The following is a 26178-nucleotide window of genomic DNA, read 5'->3' as shown; positions in this document are numbered from 1 at the left end:
TTGATATACATCAAGACTCAATTCCGATGTAGGTTCCGAATGCGGTGACAATGGTTCATTCGAATTGTCAACACTCTTAGTAATCATGATGAGTATTTCCAAATGAGATCTGATGTTGTTGGTAGAATGGGTCTCTCGTCATTATAGAAGTGCACTGCAGCTATTCGTATACTTGAATGCAAATCACCTACTGATTGTGTGGATGAGTACGTTAGAATTGGCGAATGTACTACAACTCAATGCTTACAAAAATTTGTAAAGGGTGTGTCAATGAGATATTTAGACAAGAGTATTTGAGAAGACCCAACAACAATGACATAAATCGCCTACTACATATTAGAGATGCATGAGGGTTTCCAGGTATGTTAGGTTCTATTGATTGCATGCATTGGGAGTGGAAAAATTGTCCAATTGCATGGCAGGGACAATATTGTAGTTTGTAGAGATGATTATCGCAAAACCACAATAATACTTGAAGTCATCGTTTCACAAAACTTGTGGATTTGACATGCATTTTTTGGAGTTGCAAATTCAAACAATGATATTAATGTGTTAAATCAATCGTCTGTGTTTGATGACGTTTTGCAAGGTCAAACACCTTCACTATAATTTACAATTAATGAAACTTCATATAATATGGGATACTATCATGCAGATGGTATTTATCCAAATTGGCCAGCATTTATGAAGACCACACCAATGCCACAAGGTCCTAAAAGAAAATTATTTACAAAATTATTTACATAGTAAATGACATTTCAAATCGTTAAGTATCTTATGATACTCATCCTAACATTGTTACATACTTGCAAAAAAGACATATCATGCATACAAGAGGAATTCATCAACAACTTCAAGTCAATTTGGTAGAGCATATTTGAAAACCTTATCATCACAACAATAATAAAATTTAATTTTTCTTTGACATTAATGTTTTTTTTTTATTATCTAATTTATGTATTTTTTATTTCTTTAACATTTAGACATAAATAAAAATTAAATTTACATTGATTTTCCTATTTCTTAATATTTATTATTTTTTTCTTCAATGTTTCATTAAAATTAATTACTTAATTATTTAGATTTAATTTAACAATTAATTAAATAAAATATTTAGGGGTCCATATGGGACTTACAAAAAATTGTCTAAGATTTCAAAATGAAATCTAACACTAAAAGAAAAAATGAGACAACAAAAATGAATGGGATCCACCAAAAAGTGATCTAAGATCTTAAGTTGAAATCTACCACTAAATATGTTGTTATATATATATATATATATATGAAAAGTGGGATCAACCCAATGTTACAACAAAAATGACCTCATCAACAGTTATTTACGAGGCCGAAAAATATTATGTGACTTGTAAATGAATTTGCAGTAAACAAATATTCATTTACATTAAACAAATATTCAATTGCAATAATAATGCTAGTCCTCAGCTTGTCTTACTGAATTCTGCAGCCTTGTTCTTCTTGTCGGAGAAATATCAGGCCCCGTCTAATCCTCTAGAAAGAAAAGGAAGAAAAATTGTTTTTTATATGGTAACAAGCAAGCAATGTATACAAATGTAACTACAAAAGTTCCCATCCATAGAACTAAGCTACAGAATAAAATGGCTTAATACCTCAGCAGTGTCTCTTATGCGTAGGAGATCCAATCTTTCCGCAGGCCTCCGATTGGAGAGAGTAGCCAGCTGCAATCAAAGCCTAAGTTAGTTCACAAAAATAGCCAAAGGTGATGTTTTCACCCATAAGGAAAAAACAGATGTCAAGTCACAGATATTTGTAATCACCCAAAAACTAAAGCGCTCAGGGTCTTTTGGTGAGGGCATCATTACTTCAACACTGGCGAGTCTCTCAAGTTTTCTTGGATCTGTATGATATTTCAGTAGTTTAGTATTGCAGCAGTCCATTGTCATTTGTAAAAGTGCAAAGAGGAAAAAGGTCAGTCCTATTCAGTAACATAGGATAACAGAACTAAAGCATCATCAGATTCCTATGATAGTGCTGGAAATATATTATGGTACATCCCTCGAGGATCTTTTTCCCCCCCCCCCCAAAAAAAAAAAAAGGCGATGACCAATATATCTTGGTTGTCATTATAACCAAAGTATAAAGTAGTCCTAGGTGGTAGGGTGTGCATCATATAATGATGGTTTAAAAATTACCAATATATCTTGGTTTTCACTATAACCAAAGTACAAAGAAGTCATAGGTAAACATCATATAATTATGGTTTAAAAATTACCATGTTTTGCTGCTTCTTTAGCTCTTGCTATCCACGATCGAGCATCTTCAGCTGCATTATATGTTTGTTGTTGTAACTGTAACAACATAACAATTAAGTTATTAATTACAAAGATGGATCAATTTGTTACAGTATAATGCATTCAATATAAAGAGTCATCAGACTTGTAGCTAAGCCTTAACATTTAAAACTAAAGCATAAAAGAATATAAACTTGAAGGGCAATCAAAGATCTCATTATTCAAACCACTAGGGTCGGCTAAACAGTGGGAGTTAGAGTAGTTTGCATGGAATCTTAAGTACAAACCCCATTACCACCATTGTACACCCAAAAGAAAAAATCTCATGCATGCAGATAGTCAAATAAACTAGCATTCTATCCAACATGACAGTGAGCTTACAAACACATTCATAACAAAATTTTAGTGAACTTACAGTCTCTCTTTCACTTGTTCCTTCTGGTGGCATAATATCTTGTATCCATTCAACCTCTGCAACACGATACCTGCATAAAACATTTAAAGAATAAAGCCATATTTCCATGAAAGAAAAACAGCTAGATCAACAGATAGAGAATTCATGAAACACCCAGAGACAACTCACCCATCTTGATCCCTAGAACGGATGATACGAAATCTCCTACGACTTTCAATCTGCATGTAACAACACTTACTTAAACATTGAAAAAATTTAAAATAAAATTAAAGAAAAACCAAGTCTATTTTAATAGAATCCAGGTTAAAATAGAAAATTCTTAGGAGCCTCCAAAGTATCCTAGGACCACTAACACTAGCCCAGCAGTGACAAAATAAAATGAGAAACAAACACCATTACAACTGACTCTTAGAGTGAACTTGTACAACTTGTCAATTGTCCACAATATTCTCAAGTCCTTCTGGCAAGCACATATGATATAAACAACAAATAGTTATAAGTTTCAAAAAATTGCTTTCTGGATTTATCAAAATTGTCAGAAAATGATTGGGATAATATTTTTACCATGTGAGAACAGTGTAGACAATCAGTATCATAACAAAAATAGATTTTTTGCTTTGTAATGGAGAGTTGCACATTTTACAATCAATAATAATCATTCTAAGTTCTAACTGCATGTAATGGTTTGGCCTAATTCAGCTCACACTAAGTTCAGCAATATCTCATCATCTGTAAAACCCCATTGACAGAAGGAAGTCCTCCTAAATAAAGCTACATAAAGAAAATCCAAACAAAATGTCGATATTACAATAAGATTGTATTGTTGAGATTGTGATAATAGGATTATTGAGATTTTACAATATAGGATGAAATTTGTTAGAATATTTGATTGATTTCATAGTAATTATTTCCTTTTAATAGCTGTGCATAATTAGGGTAAATAGACTAAGTATCTTATAATGTTCTTTCCCTAATTACAGGAGATGTCGATGTATATGATAGGGCTGGGAGACTCCCTCCTAAGCAAGTTTTTCAGTCAAATATTTGTTCCTTGTCTCTGTTTCAAGTCAAAAAATCCTAGACCCTGTAGTTTCTGGATTTGGAAAAGAAGCATATTAAAGATAGGGGAATTTTTTTATATTTTGTGAATCTCCTGTCATACGGAGAATCACACCAGAGAAATGTTCTTAGAAAATAGAGAAAGAACAACTAAAAGAAATCCTGCCAACAAAGATGAAAGTTGAGAGAAAGACAAAAAAAAATTCAAATTTCATCTTCACTAATAAAGTATTATAACTAGAGCAGTGAAGTATATATAAGTACATAGATAAATCAGTTAAATTTTCACCTCTATATAAAAACGACCATCTGGAAGTGGTTCACACCTACAACAAATAAATAAAATTATTTAAACCAAGTGACATACATGAGAAAGAATTTCAGATGGAGAAGGGGATATGTATATGAGATTTTTTATTTTCATGTGAAAAGGATGCTGAGCACCTACTCTGTTATTTCCACTTCACAGGCAAACTCAGCTAAGGAACCTGTTGAATCAAGTATAGCCTACAAGATCAAAAGACAAGTCACATACACACACAATAACAGAAGAAAATGGTTGGTGCTATATAGCGAAAAAGGGGGAAAAGGGGATAAGTGAAGTAATCTACCATTCCCATCCGATGATTGCCTTCCATTATTCTTCTTACCTGTTTTATTTAAAAAATAAATAAATTAGACATATGATGACCTTCAGAGTTTCATACTATCTTATATTAGTAGTTTGGTACAATTTATAATTATGTTAATGGATTACTCCATGCCATGGATTGAATATGCCAAATAAATCCCAGATTAGTGTCCACTGAAAGCTTCTGTGCAAATTTGAAAATGATATACATAGCTCACAGACAACATATAATATAACCATTTACCAGTCCACTCACTGCCCTCCAAGTTTTGCAATCGTGTACTATAAAAGTAAGGTCAATTAGCTTAACCAGACCCATTCAAAAAAATTCTAGAATCCTAAAAGGTACCGATATTTTGAACAAAAGAGTAGAAAAATGATATATTAAGAACACAATTTGTCTCTACTGTACAATTATTTAAAGGACGATATATTAAGAAAGTGTACAGGGAGTAAGTTGAGAAAGTGTGAAATTACAAAGGGTTAGTGTAACTTACCCTTATTTAAACTAGTGAAGAAAGCCCAAGGGTTAGTTTAATTTGTATATTCTCCCTCCCAGGTCCCAACTACCCACCAACATTAGGCAGATGGCACTAAAATGTTTCTTAAGGACGAACCACAAGAAAACTAATGACCAACTTGCACATACAAGATATATTAAACTTTAAAATTTTCTAGTGACTATCAGCATCTGTTACCAACTCACCATGAGTCTATACCGAGGTTCAAATATATTGAGTGCAAACCTCTGACATGGTATGACAACATCCATGACAAAAAGAGGGAGTAAATCTACACCAGCATTGATTAAACCGTCATGCTCTTGCTTCCTTTCTGCATATTCCTCTGGGAAGTTCTTTTGTATAATGTTCTTCAATGTCACACTAGAAACAATTGACAAGAACATATTACAAAAGTAACAGTACATGAAATTTGTTAGAGCTTTTATTTGACCAAAATATCTGAAGATTAAACTGAATTCTGACGAACACATACTCATAAGTCCAAAAGAATTGCCTGTTATATCAAAGAGGTTCACCAATCAACAGAAGGGTATTGAAAACATGCATTTTTTGTCCTATTAATTTGGGGCAATACATTGTCTCAATCTCAGCTAGAAAAGCAGCTTAAGAAAGTAACTTCCTACTGCCACATGTTTGACCGCTAGGCTTTCAACCTATTTTAGTTAGAAGAACGACTAACTCTATCCCACTATGAACTAGAAGAAAAATAAAGTAACCCAAAGCTTTCATGCAGTTTCCCATATTTACATTATGACACTGTAGAGTCAATAGACAACTCACCTGATGGAACATGTTCTGGGACTAATAAACAGAACTGTCCTACACAATGGGCATCTGTTTCCTAACACATGAGGACAAGAATCAACATAGCACAAAATATGAAGATTCCTGTAGAAAATATAATCAAAAGAAGATAGCACTAACCACGATCCATTGACTGAAATAGACACGATCGGCAAAAAGAATGTCCACAAGGGGTTGTGACAGGTTCATACAGTAACTTCAGGCAGAGAGTGCAATCAAAATCATCATTACGTTCTGGATGTCCATGTGTACTCATCCCTGTTGAACTAGATGAAACTCTTTCCAAATTTTGAAGAGAAGCCCGAAGAGAATTACTACATGATATCAGAAGAAATGGAAAAAAAATACCCTAGTGAGTTGTGATATTGTACAATAAATGACTGTTGCAAAAGCTCTATATTCAGATATTCCATCAATTCAGAAAAGGGGTATACATACTAGAAATAGATAAAAAAAATTATATATATATATATAAAAGAAGGCATCAAAGGGGTCTAGCTCAGTTGGCTAAACAAGGTGTGTGAGTGTTGTAAATCCCTTGGTAACATCTTCGATTCCTACCGATAAAAAAAATAAAAGAAGGCAAGCTTGAAAATGAGTAATACCTAAAAGGATCAACTTGAAGACCTGAAAGAATAACATCCCGGGCTTTTTCATATTTCTCTAACTGTGAATTTAATACAATACCATATCAAATTACATTCAACATGAACATCATCATAATATAAAAGTAGGGCAGAGAGGCATATGTTAAAACTCGAGAAAAGGATTTGCAATTAAACATGGGCACACACACACAAGTTGACATAATTTCCAGTATTATAGAAACTTATAATCCTACAGCACATACACAATAGAAGTCACTTAAAACATCTGGCTTTACACAAGCATTAAATACTATGCAAGTTCAACTTCCACACCTTCAAAAGCTCAAACTCACAATGAAGCACAATAATAACAACTCTAAAATAAAGTTGACTAGTAGGTAGGGCAATCTGCATAAAATAACCATATTAACCGGACAAGACCCAGAACATATCAAAAGCACATTATTTAAATATATAAAATGTAAAGAAGCTTCTTTAGAATCAGTCACACCATTTATTTGGTTTATTAGAAGAAAAAACCAAATAGTTTTAATTACTTTCTGTCTGGTTGGTTTCTGAAAGACTTAACCACGCACTGGTAAAGGTGCCTTCTATTTCAAAGTATTCCCTAGAATCACAGGCTATAAGTTATAATAAAACAATTAGTCACTGTCCCTTATTATTCTTTTGGATCATCATAATATTAGTCATGTCCAATCCACACTTGCCCTTCACTCAAGATATCCCCATCAAGTAGGTACAGGCCCAAGGTGGGAGAATTCTCCTGAACTAGCAACACCGAGTTAAAACACTAATGCATAGGAAGAAAAAAGAAATTAAAGGATAAATCTATTTCATAAAAAATCAGGGGCTACCCCACAAATTTAAAAATAGAGATTGACTGATTAACAGAGCATGAGACACTTACCAGTAAAAGAGCACTGGCCTTTAAAAGATATGATTTTGCTGAATTACTTTGGAGTTCAACAAGCTTCTCAGCATCCTTCAAACCCAGCTGGGAATGGTTGTCAAGAATCAACTTAGTATGTGCAAATTAATTTAGAAATACTATAATACATCCGCGTGATGAAAATGATGCAAGTGGACATACTTCAGCAATTGTTGTGGGTTCAAGCCCACTCAATGGCCTACGTTCTGAAGATGATGATGTTCTGCGCATGAAATATTCGCTAATCCTGATTGGAAAATATCATGATAGTCATGAGACCACTAAACTATATACAAAACTGGAGCAAAATCATTTGGAAGATGATTAAGAAAATAAGTTTGTAACAAGTAATTCAACAGAAAATTGTTTGACTATGCTTAACCTAATATAAGCTGCACTTCGATTGCTGAGGATGATTGGATCACCTGATTTGATGTTATTGGCTCTCGAGTATAAGTTGATTGCCTGAAATAATGACAATGGAAAGACATTGTATAAGCATCAAATTTCATTGTGTTCAATAATTCCACAACATCCCTTTATTATGTTCTGCAATAAGGCTTGAAATGCATGAGAATTGCATCTGTGTCCAAATTTGAGGAGTGTTTTTCAGGAATAAAGCATGTATGAAGTGGAAAAACATTAAGAACACCCAAAAAAAGGAGCAGACTGAAGCATGACACTTAATGTTCCCACGCAAAGCATGAAATAAAAGCACTGAAATAACTGTTTGTCAAGATAATGGACTAATTATATTATGTAGGGTTTGTTCACTTGTTGCCAACACCAATTCAATTAAATTCCATCTAACAGGCCAACAGACATGGGAATCAAGCTCTACAGAGTTGCTAGCTGAAAAATACTGAAATCATATAATGATTGTGGCTAAACCTTTAACAAAAAATAAATCTATGCAATATTTAAAGTGCAACAAAATGATCTACTTTATAAACTAGTTAACAACCAAACTAAGAATGATAGACACGACTAGATAATTTCATTAGGCAGATAATAAAGGCCAACTACATGTAGCTGCATCCAGAACAACACTGGGATGGAAGATCTGTTCTTCCCAATTGCTTGACATAAAAAAGCTATGACAAACCAATATTATCATTTCAATTTCATACTTTCAAAAGGCTTAATCTTACACAATAAAGTACTTTAACGAAAAGAATAGTTCATCCCCTTAATCCATCCTCCTAATTACTCAACAAAGTTTTTTTTTGGAAGGCAAAAATATATATATATTATTATAGGCAAAAACAGTACAAGTGGTACTGGATAAAGGAAATACAAGGCACCAGTGGTGCTGCCCTCCAAAAAAACCCAAGCTAACCCAACTAAAAAGGTTATCCCATACAGGTTAACCAAAGGATTTCGAGATATTGGAAGACCAATGGTTAAAACTGGTGTTGTAGCCTTTTTGTCTAGCTTTTAACCAAGACCAAGCTAAGAACAATGCATCTTCCATGACCTTCTGCGGCTCAAATGGTTTGTCCTGGAAAATGAGGAAGTTCCTATGCTTCCATATGGTACTTGTCAAAGCAACCCACCATCCACAGCAAGTACTATGATTTTTCTCTGCTCCAAATCCATCACAAAACTGAAGAAAATGGTCCACTGGAGAAGCTGGGAGAGGTCCCATAGCCTGAATCCAACTCATGGACTCCCACCATAGCCCTACTATCTTCTTGCAATTGAAAAATAGATGCCCCACCTCCTCTTGTTCTTCACCACATAGAGGACAGGCGTTATCCTAAATGATCACCCCTCTCCTTGTGAGATTAGCTCTAGTGGGGAGTCTATCTCTTAAAAGCTTCCAAGTGAAAACTGCATCTTTTGGAGGAATTTTCATTTTCCATAGTAATTGTGAGGTTCTCCCATCCGAGGCTGGTGTAGAAGGGGTTATCAATAATTTATATGCAGACTTAGTGGTATACACACCACTAGTGGTCAGCTTTCCATAACATGACATCTTTAACATGTCTCTGAATATGTATGGAATTAATCTCCTCCATAAAATTCACAGCTTGATCACTTTCATAATCAAACAGATTCCTCCGCCATTTGAAGTTCCATCTCCAACTATCCTGGTCGAAATTTCCCATCATTGAAATGAGATCAGCTTGCTGTTTATTGATGAGAAACAGCTGATTGTATTTCTGTTGGAGAGTATAATCCTCCCCTAGCCACTTGTCTTTCCAGAAATTTACTTTATCCCCACACCCCACCTTCCAGCTCATGCATTGCTGAAAAATGCTCTGATCAGCCTGATGATACAACTTTCTTAGGTCCCTCCACCAACCAGAATGCCTCCCTTGGACACGAGCAGACTGCAAGGCATCCCAACCTCCATACTTTGAATTGATAATCCTAGCCCATAGCTGTTGGTGGTCAGAAGCTAAGGCCCATATCCATTTGCCCAACAAAGCTATGTTAAATTTTGCTATGTCTTTTATCCCTAGGCCCCCCTCAGACTTGGGGAGACAGACAATGTCCCATTTCACCCAAGGAATTTTCTTATTATCTTGGTCTCCTCCCCACAGAAAATTCCTCTGCAAGGTCACCAATCTGTTTATTACCTTTTGAGGAATCTTGAAGAATGATAGCAGGTATATTGGCAGAGCATTAAGAACTGAGTTTATTAGAGTAATCTTCCCTCCCATTGATATGTTTTTCTGAGCCCACTTAGACAGCTTAGCCTCACATTTTTTGATTAAAGGCTCCCACACTAGACTGTTTGATGATTTAGCCCCTATAGAAATACCCAAGTAGCTGAATTGGGTTTCCAATTGTCTGCAATTCAAGGTTTGGGCTGCTGCATTGATCCAGTTAACATCACCCCCTATAACTCCAAACTGACTCTTGGCATAGTTAATCTTCAAGCCTGATACCATTTCGAAACCTCTCAGCAAAGCCTTCAAGACCACAACATTATCCCTATTAGCCTCACCCACAAAAACAGTATCATCTGCATACTGCAGAATATTTGTGGGTTCTTTTTGCTTTCCAACCCTGTAGCTTTTGTATAGTTGTTTCCGAACTGCTTCCCTCATAAGGCCTGTAGTACCTTCCCCAACTACATTAAAGAGCAGAGGGACTAAGGGATCCCCTTGTCTCAGCCCTCTAGTTGGACAAAACTCCTTTGTAGGACTGCCATTAACAAGAATAGATATGGTTGCTGAGTGGAGGCAAGCTGAGATCCATTTTCTCCATTTGAGACAAAATCCCATTCTATGCAGCATATAATCCAAGAAAGACCATGAAACTGTGTCATAAGCCTTTTCAAAGTCCACCTTGAAGATCATGGCTGGATTTTTACTCCTAACAGCTTTCCTCAACCACCTCATTAAGTACCAAGATACCATGAAGTATATGTCTGTCTTTAATGAAAGTTGTTTGTCTTTCATCAATTAAGACAGGTATGACATTCCTCAACCTGTTTGCTAGTAGCTTAGCAATCACCTTGTACATGCATCCTATCAAAGAGATTGGTCTATAGTCATTGAAAGACTGTGGGTGGTTTATTTTAGGGATTAGAGCTAGGAAAGAAGCATTGCTGCCTCTAGGGAAGCAGCCATGGACATGGAACTCATCCACGAATCTTCTAAACTCCGGTTTCAACACTCCCCAGAAGTGTTTAATAAAATTGAAGTTAAAACCGTCGGGCCCAGGGCATTTGTCTCCACCACAACTCCACACAGCTTCCTTTAATTCCTCATCTGTGAAAGGAAGAATTAAATCCTGTCTCTGCCTATGAGAAAGTGAAGGAAACTAAACTCCATCAAGGGCTGGCCTGGAGTAATTTTGTTTAGAAAATCTCTTTAGGAAGAATTTCACAACTTCAGCCTTCACTGCTTCTGGTTGCTGTACCCACCCTCCTTCTATGAGTATTCCTTGAATAGAATTATAGTTTCTCCTGGAATTTATTACCTTATGGAAATAGACTGAGTTGCTGTCCCCTTCTTGAAGCCATCTTGATCTAGATTTTTGCCGTAGTAGAGATTCATATGCAGTAGAAACTTCCCACAGCTCTTGTTGAAGGGATTTCCTAACCTTGATCTCATCCTCAGACAGAATTCTGGTAGATGCTATGTCTTCTACTTCATTTAACTTTTGTTGAATTCTGTGAATCTCCTTAGAGTTGATATTCCCATACTCCTTACTCCACTGTTTGATTGACAATTTTAGCATTCTCAGCTTGTTCTTAAGCAGAATTCCCCCCCATCCAGGTTGTTGTTCAGCACTCCATGTCTCTCTAACCAATCTTTGATACCCTTTTTGATGAAGCCACCAATCTGCTACCCGAAAAGGCTTAGGTCCCCAGTCCACTTTCTTAGTTTGCATAATTATTGGGCAGTGATCAGAGAAATCCCTTGGGAGGGTATATTGAGAGCTATCAGGCCAGGAAAGCAGCCACTGTTCTGATACCAAAAAACGATCAAGTCTACTCTTCACCCTTGCATTGGGTCTTATCCAGGTATAAGTACTGCCAACACATTTAATTTCCTGCAATTCCATTTCAGATATCCAAGTGTTGAAATCTGAGATACTCGAGGGATCAACACGACTTTGGGATAAGTTGTATCTCTCATCTTGGTTTCTAATACTATTGAAGTCCCCCATGAAGCACCAAATACCAGGAGGTTTAGATGCCCTCAGCTGCTTCAATTCATCCCAAAGGAGTCTCTTCCCAGCAAGGTCACATGGGGCATAAATGTTGACCACAAACATCCTTTGATTAATGTCTACACACCTCCCTTCCAGCATTAAATAATTACTGCCTTTCACTTTAGTATCCACCTCAAATACAGAATTGTTCCATAAACAAAGCAATCCCCCCGAGGCCTGAATAGAGGGAACATAATCCCATGACGATGATGAGTCCCCCCAAATTGCCTGACAAATCCCTTTATTAAAGCTCTCTTTTTTGGTTTCTTGAAAACAAGCTATGTTCACCTTATTCTTTATAATGGTCCTTCTAATGGCGGCCCATTTGACACCCCTCCCCAAACCTCTTGAATTATAAGAAAGGATGATCATAACTGCTGGTTTTTAATGCCCATCTCAACTGCCATGTTGTTATCTCTGGTGTCCATGTCCTTCATAAATTGTTGGACCTTCGAAGCATCACCCCCATGGGTCAATCCCAGGTCTTTTACCAGGGCATATTGCCTTTCCACTTCCTCTTCTAGATCTGATGATATGCAATCAGGTTTTAAGCCCGTATCTGAGTTCACAGTTGGACTCTTAGGATATTGGGTCTGTCCCCTACTAGCCAACACCTCTTTTCTTCTAACATAAACCTTTGTGACAGATTCAGATGGACCCAAAATCTTAGGGCCCAAAACACCTTCAGGCTCGTTGGGTTCTAGTTGTTTGTTGTAGGTGTTGACTAAGGATGCCTCCTTTACGTGCTCTTCTCTGTTGCGGGATAACATAGCCTCAGAAGAAAAATCCTCCATCTTTTCCATTTCTGTGCATGTAGTTTTGTTTCCAAGGACTACCACAGAAAGGTCTCTGTGTTGGTCTACTCCGTTTTGTTTGACCTTGGCATTCCCCCTTTCCTTTTGCGCGCTATTCTTCTTTTTACTTTCAACAATGGCATTTAATTCTTTGCCATGTTGGGTAATATGACCGTTGCTGGGTTCGTGCACCACACCAGGACCGTCGTCTGCTCTTCTCTGGTGGCGATACGCGTGTGATTGGTCCACGTCATCGTTGTCGATGACGGACCGGACAGGGCGGTTCTGACCATTGGGTTTTATCCAGTGGTCCCTGCTACAGGAAAGCAACCGTTGCTTGCCCCATTGCCTGGACAGCTCACCGTCGCGGTAGTCGGAGCCACCGTCTAGGGTAACATTATCGAAATGGTGCACGGGGGAGCTGTCGCCGACCGATATCGGGGTGTTTGGTTGTGTCGAGAAAGGGGACGGAGGGAGACCTGCTTCACTCCAATGGTGTTTCCTCTGCGCGCATTTTCCGGGCATCTCTTCTATGACGTCCAGGTGATAGGCGACCCCGTCGATGGTGGCCAACACCACCTCCTGAAGACGCGGTCTTCTGTTTGTTCGAATTAGGATGCGAGCGACATCCATCCTCTTACGGTCCTCCACGTACCCGTCCACCTCTACCATCTCCCCAATGTCTTTCGTCACCTTCTCCATGTGTTCCGGCGCCCACACCGTCGGCGGAAGACCCCATATCAGGACCCACGTCAGCCTGTGGTCTGGTCGAATATCCGGGCTCCATTTCTGAAGCTCAGTGATTGGAGAAGACCCCGATTGCTTCTCCTCGTGAATGAGTCTTGCCGCCTTGGAATCATCCAGGTAGGGAAGAAAAATCCAGTCGTCAACCCAGTAGCATGGATTCACCTCTCCATCTAACACCCATTGAAGCTCCTCTTCCACCCTCCCAAACATACCTCTGTTTTTGAGCCTCCCAACCCATGCTTTCTGGAGCCATTCTTTGGTCTCCTTATGGGAGCTCAAAGCCACAGTCCTCTGCGTAGGCCTTGCATTGCCTTTAGGGGATTCTCCCTTTCAATAATGGCCTCCTACACCCTCCATCTCCTCTCTAACTACCTCCGCGTAGGATCTCTTCCTGTCCGCAGGATATATAAGGTTCGTCTCCTTCTGTGCTACCGCCACCCTCTGTGTGGATGTGCTACTCTTGTTATCCCGACTCACCCTCCCCCTGTCATATCTTGGCCTATTAACAAAAAGTTTCATGTTTCTGATGTATATGTTGGTATCAAGCTGTATTTCCAATCTCCGTTCATCTTGCACCTCTTTAAATCTGACAAACCCGAATCTGTGGCCTTCCTTGTTCTTATACTTGGGAATAAAGACTTCCCATACTTTTTCCCATTTCTGAAAAAGCTTCCAAAGATCATCCTCCTTGATCCCTTCAGGGAATCTAGAGAAGTAGAAAGTCGTGACATCTTGTTTGTTTCGCCATGTCACCGTTCTGTCATGACGTTTGAAGTTGTTCCTATCCACTCTATCCCTGCTTTCTACCAGTCTCCATTTCCGCCTGTGCCTTACTTCATGCCAGACTCCACCGTGATCGTCATCGTTGGCCGAGTCGTGCTGTTCTGGACTCCATCTTACGTCCACTCTGCAATGATGATTGTAGTCTGCATCATGTCTTCCTTGTCTAGTAGGCGAAGGTCGAGGTTGGAACTCCTCTTGACGTCTTGAAGAAGATCGTCTATAGTATCTTTCTGACCTTCCAAGCTTAGATTCTAGCTCCTTCTCTCTAAAACGTTTTCTGCCCTCTCTCGTCTTCACGCTGCTATCAGTTTCTCTCGCTCTCTCTCTCTCCACCGTGTTTCTCTCTCTCTCTCTGTTTCTCTCTCTCGCCCTGTTTCTCTCTCCCCCCTGTTTCTCTCTCTCGCCCTGTTTCTCTCCCTCACCCTCATTCTCTCTAATTTTACGAAACCTTAGGAGTGGTTAGTGTAATTTTTTTAATTACTCAACAAAGTATTAAATACTTTTTATGTTTACATGACTATAAATGCACGTACATTTTCATTTAACACTTTATTAAGAATTACGAGGACATACCATTACTCTAATGAAAAATCCAGTTTAATACTTACATTTTTTGTAGAGAAAAAAAAAATTGCCAGCAATTATCATATATAAATGAACTGCATTCAAAAGAACAGTCAACAGAACACCACCACCCCTAAAAAAAGTATATATATTAGCACACTAACCTCTTGCATTCTGTTCTCTCGAAATGCCGCATTCCCATTCTTCACAAGCTCGTACACATAATGAAGTGTGTCCCATGACAAATCTTCTGATCCATTTTCCTGCAACCCAATCAAAGTACGGTGTTCACATCCCTATGTTAGATTCTCGACAAAAACATCAATCTGTTAAAATTATAAATTTAATCCATCTGTTTTGAATGTTTGATACATAAGAGGACCATGCTACCCAATGCCAAATGAGGCCATGGTCCTGTTTGGATAAATTTCACCATAAGCATTTACAGAAGAAGAAAATAAGAAAGTAAAATGAATCAAGTTTCTCATGTGTTAAAATCAACTTATGCACTTCAACTTTTATAGAAGTTCTCCCATTTAACCTCTCACTTAATTCAATTTACCTTCTTATTTACTACTCCCTACAAGTACTCAATGCAAACAGGCCAATGTCAAACAAGGAGGACAAATATCCCCTTTGCTTATCAAAAAGTTGTACTCAAATCGAAACCCAGACAAGACCACACCAAGCATGTGAGAAAGGAACCAATGTTTTGGAAACAGAAAAATCAAGCCATTAATAAGGACAATCAGAAAAACTTGCACGGTACTCTTTAAATCATAACTCAGGGATAGAAAAACATCACAGACAAGGGTAGAAAAAAATAAAACTGAATCACATTTTGAGTGTCTTTTTCTTGTCCTCGGATTCACCACCTAATAATTAAGTGTTAAAGGGAAAAAAGTAAACTGCGGTAACAAGAGGACTTGTCTTTTAGCATATTCTTTTCAGCAACTCGACACGAAAAAGAAGAAAGAAGCAAACGAAAGAAACAAGTTCGAAAAAGAAAAAGAAAAAAAAAGAGCTGTGCACAGCTACACAGAGCCGTAAAAACAAGAACTAAATCAAGAAGTAGCAAAAAATAAAAACCTTCACTTGCTTAACATCGATTTCCGAAAAAATCGCGATTGTTGAAACGCTAAAAAGTACAAAGAAAAGAAAAGGCACGCATTGGAACAAAACGCAAAAGAGAAGGCGAATTGTGCGTTCGGACAGTTTCGCTTGACGGAAGGACATTCGGAAAACGAGACCTAAAAAATAATAAGTGAAAAGAAAAGCGCGATTGAAAGAAAATAAGTGTGATTGAAGAGAAGCAATGCGCGTGGGAGGAGAAGAAGAAGGGGAAAGAGAGAGGACTAATAACTGACCAGAACGTAGTCGTCGACGTCGCGAAGGATTTGGTCGAGGGAAGAGGGACAAGGGGAAAGAGAAGAAGACATTGGGGGGATTTGATTTGGGAGAGTGGAAGAGAAGAGAAGAGAAGAGAGTGAGAAATGGAAAGAAAAAAAGAGTTTTATGTTTTTATGTGTTTTATGTTAAGATGAAGACGATGATAATTGGTTAGGGACATCGTGTTCGAGCGTGGCTCCTTCGTTGCATACATGGACCAAAATCCACTACGTCTTGGCTCTTTTTCTTTCCTTTTGAATGTTGAAAATGAGAGAACCAATGTGTATAGTTGAGAGTTGAGAGATACTTGAGAATGAGGTGTGTCTGTTTTTGTTCTCTTTTCTCGAGATGTGTTGTGTTGTACGTGGAAATATATATACCCCTTGTTTGTGTTTGTGTGTGTTGTTGGGGCCCTTGTGTTTGGTGGCAGTGGAGCACCGAAGCCACTCAATTTGCATTGGTTCTATCATTTTGACCCACCCCACTGAGTCTACTCTTTGCATTTCTTATTGTGTTCCAGCCAAGCTCAGCTGAGCCACTAGGTCAATCCAGCCACTAGTCCCTCCCCTTTAACACAAATGCCCCATTTTAGGGATTCAATTCATATATTTTTAAGAAAATTTAAAACCAAAATAGTAGATCTTAAAAGTTAAAAAACTAAAATCAAATTTTACTATAAATTTAGAGTGAGAAATTTGACAATAATGACTGAAAAAGAAAGAAAAAATTACAAGACTAAAATAATAAAAGAAAACCTATTTTGTAGAGACTAAAAGATTATTTAAGCAATAATAATAAAAATTATTTTCTCCATTTCAAAATAAATGTCGTCCTAATTGTTTGCATAGACTGAAAAAGCTAATAAATAAATAAGAGAAATTAGTAATTCTACAAATTAATCTTATCATTAATATTACATTGAAAAGCTAAAGTAATATTTATTAAAGATATTAGTGAAAAAAATAATTAATATTACATTGAGATTGAGAGACCATTTGGTAGGGAAGAATTTATAGTTTTCTACGAATTTTAGAGTGAGAAATTTGATTTCTGATGTTTGATATTTATTTTAAAAAATAACATTACGAAAATGAATGTTTCTTTAAAATGTTTTGTTAGATTTTCACAAAAACCTTTTCATAAAAAAAGCAAAAATCTAACTTTTCAAAATTAATATTTTTTGTTATAGTAAAATATAACTTTATTTTTGTTAAATAATTAAAATGATCGATAAAAAATATTATATAATTCTTTGATTTAGAAAAATTGATATAAATATTGTTAATTTATGATTAAATAAACAAATTTTATTTATATCTAAATGCATAATTCTTGGGATTCGTACGGCATGAAATAACTTCTTTCTTACCAGAGATATGAGATTGACAAGTTGAAGGAAAGGGACTGGCTTAAAACTCAGTGGATGAGAAGTATACAGCGCAAGCCGTCTTTTATACTTTTTGACTCTGGAACGGCAACCGTCGAAGCCAGGGAAGCACTGCGTGACAAGCACCATACGACAACGTTTACCAAAGGCAAAACAGAACGAACGACGACTTCATAACCACATAAACACCCTCACAATGTTCTTGTTTCGTTGGTTGATTCTCCTCCTTCTGTAACAATTAACAAACGGGCAATGGCAATGGAACCACCCCCTCTACAACCAATCCCAATATTATTATTCATATTTATGAAATACCAACATTTCTCTCGTTCGAAAAATTGTCATGTCAGACGTATTTTTTAATACCAATACACTTGGATGATACTTCTTATTAGGTTTTCAATTTTTAAAAAAAAAAATTATTGAATTAAACATTTAAGTTGACATCTTTCAACAATTTAAACACTTGTAAAAACTTATAAAATTGGTTTAATAAAATGCATATATATCAATTTAAATATTTTGTTATGACTTATATTTGAGTATGACTTGAGAATAAATCACATTGGTACGACTTATGTATTATTCAAATTTTAAATTATGTAATGTCATATGAATTATATTATCATTAGACAATTTAATTTATTTTTTATTTTTTTGCAATTAAAGTCCAAGAATTTTTTACAAATCCCATATTTTTTTATTTTTAATTTAATGTTTTATTAAAAGATACTTTTATCCCTAATTAATTTATATTCTTTTTAATTCTAAACCTAGTCTTTCATTTCCTACGGATGATTAATTTTTTCCGTTGTCATGAAAAAAAAAAATAAACACTTTCTGCACACTGCTTCCTATGTCATGTCTGCTACCAAGCCACCGACCACGATTGCAAAACAGCCTAAATTGTTTGAACAAAATATGTTATCAAATCAACACAAATACCAAAATAAAATACTTAAACTCATAATGTAGTGCCTAGAATATAAATGCCCAATTAACTTAGGAGGCAAAAAGATGTTTCTTCTTTCTCTTCAAATTTTATCAATTTATAATCACTTCTGCAATTGTGATCGGTGGCCTGGTAGGAGGTACGGCATAGGAAGTGATGCGTGGAAAGTACTATTCAGGTTGACGACGATGGAAAAGATTGATACACACGGAAGGGGAGATTAAGTTTAAAATTAAGAAAAATAAGAATTAATTAGGAATAAAAGTATTTTTCTAATAAAAATATTAGATTTGCAAAAAAATCATTAGCCTCACACTGAATAGATCATAATTTTAAACATTACATAATTAAATAATATATAAGTTATACCAATATGACTTGTTTTTAAGTTACATCAAAATAACAACCTTTTATTATATATTATAAATATTTCATTTCACTAAAGTCTTTATCTTTTTTTATATGTATATGTGATATATTGTATTCGTGCAAAATGTGAAGTATAAAAACCATAAATAGGATGAGATCATGGGTTCTTTTTATTGTTTGTGGACCAAATGTAGGCACATGTTATCCGTTATGGTTTATGCTAATTGGACCATATTCATTTGATACTGTCCACATTTTTCTCTAATTTTGGAGGAGGGATTGGATACGCTTGTGCAAAAGGGAGACTGATTAATTTCTAGTGTACTTACCAACAACCAGATAAGGGCATTAATGATGATGATGCGTGTGCCATTGAGTCAATTACGAAAATAACTCCATGTACATGTAGTTTTTCATGTCAGATTATAGTAATTAATTAATAATATGTCTAATAAATATTAGAATTTAATGATAATGTACTCATATCCTCGTCTAATTATGCAAGGGTAAGGCTGTGTACAACATCCCTCCCCCATACCTTCGCATAGCGAGCCTCTGGGCAATGGGGTACGAAGTTTTTATCCTCGTCTAATTATATATCATTGTCCACTTTAAAAATAATTTTATAAAAAATCAGGAGTTATTTTGACCTTTGTTTTTAAAAGTAATTATAATTAGTCCTTATAAAATGAGTACATTTTTATTTTGATTATTCTTAAAATAAGTTTTTATCTTTAAAAAAATATAAAATCATTATTTGTTGTCTCTATTATCACATGTCACTTATTAATTATTTATGTATTTGTACTTAACAAAGGTCAAGTGACCATTCTGAGGACACTAACCAATGTGTGTATTTCTATTTTGTTATGTGACACCTTTTAAAAATATCTAGAGCCATTATAAAAAAACATCTAGATCTATAAAATGGAAATTATTTATCCACCTTAAAATAAATTGTACGAATCGAGAATAGTGATTTTAAATTTTGAATGGTGAAAGTGAAAGATTTTTTTCTTCACAAAAACTAAAATCAAAATCACTCATTTTATTAGAAGGACCAAAATCTTACTCAATTCACAAGGATTAAAAAGATATTTAAGTTAATTTTTTTCTATAATATTTCTTACTTATTTATTGAAAAAGTATTAAGCTTTTTAATAGATTAAGTATTTTTTATTTTCGTTCCTTTTTTATAAAATATTAAAAGGTTATCATAGGAAAATACAATATTATTCATTTTAAATATAGTTTAATTAATTATTACATGAAGAACATTGATGAAGATGTTAAAAATATAAAGTTTTTATTAAACGTATAAAATTTAATATTACTAATATAACAAATATTGTAATTTTAAAAAATAAAAAACTATGTTTTCCTTGACCAATATTCTTGAAACAATAATTCTTAAAATCTTTTTAAAATAATTTATAAGAGTGTTAATTAACACTTAAAAATTGTTTTACCAATAAAACCCTAAAAAAGTAGTGTTTAATATGCATATTGACTGCGTGGAGACCAAGCTGGCAGTCTGAAAATGCTCATTAGCTACTTAATAAATCAGGTTTTTGTATTAAGGGGGCTTAATTCATTTTGTTGAATAAGGTAGATTAGTTGTAGTAAATCTTTTAGTATTTATTTTGATTCCTACAAATAAAAAGTAATATTTCTTTTGTTAAATAAATGTTATTCTTGATTTTCCCATCAATTTTTCTTCAACATATATTTTTTGACTAATTTAGAATTATTATATTTTTTAGAGTATTTTTGGCTTTAAAACTCCATGTCTGCCTCTCAATAATGTCCTGCGGACATTTTTGTCTTGTTACATACTTTCTCGATTAATTCTAAAAACACTCCAAAATTATTATTATATTCTAAGCATGTTTATGATTCAAAAATGATTTTAAAACTGTCCTAATTACCAGTTTATCTTTTTACGCAACTTTAATCTAAAAAAGATAGAATTTACTGAATCGAACGTTATTGTGGGGATTAGAATTTTGACATTCTCATCCAGTTTTCCAAAACAAAATATAAAATAATAGCAAAATAGTTCAATGGCTAAATGTAGGGGTATTACACCTCACGCTGAGGACTAGATAATTGATAAAATGATAACAGGTGACTGATACTTTCAATAATAATCACTGTCATAAGGTGTAATATCATCTTAAATTTTAGGTTTGCATATAATTTAATCCGAAAATTTGTCGGTAAACATTATACTTTATTTATATATTTTATTTTATTTTATTTCATCATTAATTGATGTAAAATCTTCAACACCTTAATTAAAGATGAACTTGTATATATAAATAGAGGAATCACATATAAAATAAACACTTGGTTCTCCTGAGGTGAACAACTTATTTTAAAAGATAAAGTTAATTTTAGTCATTGTTGAGAAAATCAATAGTCAATAATTAATATATATATATATATATATATATATATATATATTATTTTCTAAGAATTGATAGTTTTTTTAACTATAAATATAAAATATTCACTGATTTTATGAGTGAAATCCTTATACAAAATTTGGTTGATCATCTTTAATCAAAATTTTTCTTCAATCACATTTTTTTCTTCAAGATTTTGCTTGATGATTTGAAATTAGTTCAACTCACACTAACATAGTAGAAGATAGTCTTTAACTTACTTATACTCCAAAAAAAAATAAAAATGAAGTCACGTATAATTTATACAAACAATATATCAAATCAACCAAATCTTGATAGCATGATGACTCTAATGTTGATCATTCCTGGAGCTGAGTGGGAAATTTAGAGCATCTCTTTTGTAAAGTAAGTAGATCATTCACAAAGTGGAAGCAAGCTTTTGTCTTTGGTACTTAAACTTCGGCTATACCATATACATGTCATTAAGTAATTTAATAGCATAAAACGGCAAATCGTACGGTGCTCACGGCCATTTGTTCTTCGTCCTCAGCATATTTCGCAGCCGAATTGCATCACTAACCTTTCTTCAAGTTAGTCTTTGTACTAAAATTAAATTTTAAAAAATCACTATTGATGTACTATTATACTATTATTGATTATGCCGTAGGGATCTTTATGCTTTGTCTATTGCGTTGAATCAACCTAACGAGATCTTAGATCTATGAATCAGTTTCAATTTTGCCCAACATTTGCATTTTCTACATTATTTAATTTGCCTTCTTTGTTATCACTTTTATATATATTTCTAAGTCAATCTAGTTCACAATTAAATACTCATCCCGTGGTAGAAGCTTACTTCCTTGTATCAATTTCATTGTGAGAATCTACTATGACCCAGATGAACTGCCACGATATAATTTAAATACAAACTAAATCAGACAAAAATTGTTGGATTTTCAGTGAAGAACTGAATAACTTTATTGGAGATGCTTCGGTCATTCTTCAACTAAACTCGTTGAAAAGTTCTAGAGGTGTTTGGGTTTTTATGAAACGTTATTATTTTACACTTTGGTGCGTGATGTGGGAGTGATTTGAAAGGTCAACGCAACTTTGGTTTAATTTGGTATCCCTTTCAAACAATTATGAGAAATAGCGAGAAATGAGAAATTCACAGAAAAAGAAAATTAAAAGAATGTCAGAATAATGAAAATTTTCACATTGGTTTAATTTGGTATCCCTTTAAAATAAATGTGACAAATACAGGAATGGAACTTATATAAATAAAATTTATAAAAAAAAATTTATAATGTTCATGCTCAACTTTATTATACTAATTTTTAGGGGGCTAATTAGTTTATATAATGCGCGTTTATATGATCGTTGAAAAATTAGTTTTAAATTACATTAATTTTGTAAAATTAATTTTGAAGTGATATAATTTATATTTGAATGTTTTAATATAAAATTAATTTATGAATAAAACTCATTATAAATTTTTGGATCCAACCTAGAAGTTATTAAAAGCCAATTCAATTTATAATCAATTTTATACTCAAAATCAACACTAAACTCTCAAAATTAAACATGTGAAAATTTATTTAAAATTAATTCTTCGTGAAATCAAACATGCACATAGACAGATAATTTTTGAATCAAAATAATAAAAGGACTATTTTTTTCAACTTTTATATAAATACCATATATAATTTAGCAATAGCATGAAGCAGCCAATAATTTAAAGTTAATCCATTTAATATCAACTTTTATATGGCTTAAAGATTATCTAACATAAACCACTAGGGTCAACCTTGTGGTGGGAGTTTGTGTTAATATATATATATATATATATGAAGTCTTAGGTTTAAACCTAAGTGTGACCATTATAAAAAAAAATTATCTAACATTTAGATATTAGAGTCGAATAGATTCTTTTCTGTGCTTGGAGTTCGGGACTTGGGGAATAAGGGATGTACCAAGGCCCAAGGGTCAAGATGGGGGCTATTTGAGAAAGGAAACAAAAGGTAATTGCTTTCTGCAACCAAATTTTGCTACCTACACCTTATTTTTAAATATTTCAAGATTGTCCTCCACAGAACCTCTGCTCGAAAGTCTCCACCACCACAGTTGCACCCCATTTTCCTCGTCACACTTATTTTTTATGAAGTAGCTTCTAAATAAAGTAGGAACAAAGTAATTGTAAGTAGAAAATGAGTCATCATTCTATTGCTCTGCGTCGTAGCAATTGTTCGAGGTAAGTAAAAAGGTTTTTTAAAATCTGGTTAAACTTCTGGATTGAAGAATCAGAAATAGACAAAAACATTGAGCACTTTCAAATTGCCTATTCTGAAATCATGCATAATTCCGAAATAAGTAATCCATAAAACAACATATCTTTTAGATTGCTTGTTCCAAATTTATGTATAACGAGAAATACAGAATTATCCATACATGATTTTGGAATAAATAATCTGGAAATAACATTTTTTTAATTAATTATTTTAAAATAATGTATTCATAATTTTGAAATGCACAATCCATAATTGCTTCTCTTTTTATGGTCCAAATTTCACAATCCAAAAATACTTTTTAGTTTTATAAATTTGGATATCACAATCCATAAGTCCAATTTAGTTAGTTTAGTGCATAAAAGGATGAATGACTTGAATATGATGAAAGTGATCAAATATGCCGATTTTTCTTTGGCATGTTGCTTCTTGCACTTCCTTGTTTGTTTTTTCATCTCCAAAAAGACCCAAACAGACCAAAACATTCACAATGTATTTGTTGACTGCATAATTTTCTCAGCAAATATTTATCCTTTTAATGTTTGATTATATTATTTATGTCTATTAAATATAAAATTTAATTTAATTAATTATAATAATTTACACAACATAATGGTTTTGAATCCCGGACCGGACCGGCCGGTTCGACTGGAAACCAATCACGTGTTTGTTTCAACACTTCCTAAAAATTGATGTGTCCTTAAGCAGGCTCAAAACCGCTAAATTAAAATGTTAAATGAAAAATAAATAAACTAAATAGATAAATCATTTATAATTAAATCCGGTTGATCTTGAAAAATAATTAAGTCCCACCAAAATTAGAATAAACAAAATCCAAATAACAATTGCTCCCAGGACAAATCTCCAGTATGGAGGATAGTTTCTTGTACAAGAACCCTGAAGATCTGCACATTGTTAAAAAAATATTTTTTTTTACTCTCTCCCTAACAGCAAAATGCGGGAGAACATACCAAAAAATTGGACAGAAGATGAAGAAGAAGAAAGCAAAATACAGACAAAAAATAGACATCCAGATATAGGGGGGTCGTAGAGGAAGGGAAAGGGGTGGTTCGCGACGGAAGAAGAAGAAGAATAAGAGATGAGGAGAAAAAAAAATAAGATAAGGCAACATGGGAGATGAGGAGGCAGCGTGTGTACACAGTCATCAACATGGGAGATGAGGAGGCAGCGTGTGTACACAGTCATCCTTATTGTGTACACAGTGACCATTGTCACTTAAAAAATGTGTGCACAATAACGAAAAAAATGGCCAATAACGTTGTTGTCGATGGTGCAAAATTTTTTTGTTGTTACACACATAAGCATCCTATAAATTGCTTCAATACACACATAATTTGTACACAATTTTCATTCTCATTTTTCATTTGTTAATCTTTATTCTCCAATCACAATCTAAGTTAAATTTTATTTGTGTGAAATGGATCCAAATCAATTTGATTGATAAACTTATATATTTTTTTAGGAAATTACCACATGCCTCCTTCGACCCAAAATTCACAAAATCGTCCTCATTTTTCCCTCTCCTTTTTTAGCACCTCCACGACCAAATTATTTTATGTCAAAAACTCAAATCCCTTCCATTGTAAATTCTCAAAGTTCTCAAACATTTCATTCAACTCCACTAGACAATCCTACCATGGTTTCAAATGATGAAGTTGGTTTGCAATTTCAACAATTTTCTACCTAAATTAGGCTAGAAAAGATCATTGTTGAGGAAATAAAATGATCTTATACAAAAAGGAAGTTTCGAGTCGCCTTTGCAATAGAAGAAGATACACACCTCATTAGTTCATGGCTCAACATCTCAACCGATCTAATTGTTGGTATTGATCAAGGAAAGAAGCGTTTTGGTTGAGAGTCGCAAAAAAATTACAACAAGTTTTGAGGTGAACTCCGCGAAAGAACAGTGAATCAACTGAAATTACAATGACAAAAAATAATTTGGGCATGCAAAAATCCAAGGGTCATTACAAGCAAGCGGTATCATTGAAGAAAAATGGTTGCACAGATAATGATGTCATGCTTAATGCATATGTCATTTGAAAGGAAGACGAAGGAAACAATTTTGGTTTAGAACATGCTTGGCAACTTTTGAAAGATCAACCGAAATGATTAAAGTAGTTTATTGAAAATTGCTCTAAAAGAACAAAGAATTCTACATTTGGGACATATTCATCGTCATCTAATCCAAAAACATCGATCGAAAATGCTGAAGCTGACACATCGTCTCCAATTGTCCGTCCAATGGGGCAAAAGGCAACCAAAAGGAAGAACAAGGGGAAAGGAGTAGGAACATCTACTAATCTTGTGGACTTGACCGGTGTGGAGGAAGCAATGAGGAAAAGAAATGTTCTTAACGCTAAATTAGTAGCCTTAAGGGAGAAAGAATTGGAAAAAGAATATTACGACATTCTAATGAATAACATATTTACAATGTCTGAAACTCAACTTGAAGACCATCAAGCCTTTTATAAAATAATTAGGCATAAACTAGGAATCTAGTATTAATTTGTTAGGTAGTTTTAATTTGTTGTAACCATCTTTTAATTTGTATTTTTAGGAATCA

At 34.4% G+C, this 26178-nt stretch overlaps 1 protein-coding gene across 3 annotated transcripts; it reads right to left on the bottom strand.

Annotated features, from left to right (window-relative positions):
- Positions 1–1245: 1245 nt before the first annotated feature.
- LOC100802277 (LON peptidase N-terminal domain and RING finger protein 1) lies at positions 1246–16532 on the bottom strand. Of its 3 annotated transcripts, none has more exons than XM_006581913.4 (18): positions 16169–16532; positions 14966–15064; positions 7622–7704; positions 7402–7486; positions 7219–7305; positions 6309–6370; positions 5824–6017; positions 5680–5740; positions 5082–5259; positions 4356–4394; positions 4193–4251; positions 4034–4070; positions 2854–2903; positions 2686–2755; positions 2252–2327; positions 1797–1912; positions 1629–1697; positions 1246–1509 (listed from the first exon to the last, which is right to left on the bottom strand). In XM_006581913.4, the coding sequence occupies exons 1-18, from the start codon at positions 16238–16240 to the stop codon at positions 1450–1452; spliced, it is 1497 nt and encodes a 498-aa protein (XP_006581976.1). In that variant the 5' UTR covers positions 16241–16532; the 3' UTR covers positions 1246–1449. The 3 variants fall into 3 exon arrangements, with proteins under 3 accessions (XP_006581976.1, XP_040872538.1, XP_040872539.1); XM_041016604.1 differs by having other exon boundaries at positions 1797–1876; positions 16169–16530; XM_041016605.1 differs by lacking the exon at positions 16169–16532 and having other exon boundaries at positions 7665–7704; positions 14966–15066.
- Positions 16533–26178: the final 9646 nt, after the last annotated feature.

The sequence above is a fragment of the Glycine max genome, chromosome 6 (assembly GCF_000004515.6).
Source record: "Glycine max cultivar Williams 82 chromosome 6, Glycine_max_v4.0, whole genome shotgun sequence".
Classification (NCBI taxonomy): domain Eukaryota; kingdom Viridiplantae; phylum Streptophyta; class Magnoliopsida; order Fabales; family Fabaceae; genus Glycine; species Glycine max.
This window is presented reverse-complemented; position numbering and strand designations above follow the sequence as displayed.

What these genes read in the sequence shown, in the direction of transcription:
- LOC100802277 (XM_006581913.4), bottom strand. Translation starts at nt 16,240, where the DNA reads ATGTCTTCTTCTCTTTCCCCTTGTCCCTCTTCCCTCGACCAAATCCTT. An exon ending in CGAAGTGCAGCTTATATTAG is followed by an intron (nt 7,487 to 7,621) that starts GTTAAGCATAGT and finishes TTTTCCAATCAG; the next exon opens with GATTAGCGAATATTTCATGC. An exon ending in CTTCAAGTTGATCCTTTTAG is followed by an intron (nt 6,018 to 6,308) that starts GTATTACTCATT and finishes GATATCATGTAG; the next exon opens with TAATTCTCTTCGGGCTTCTC.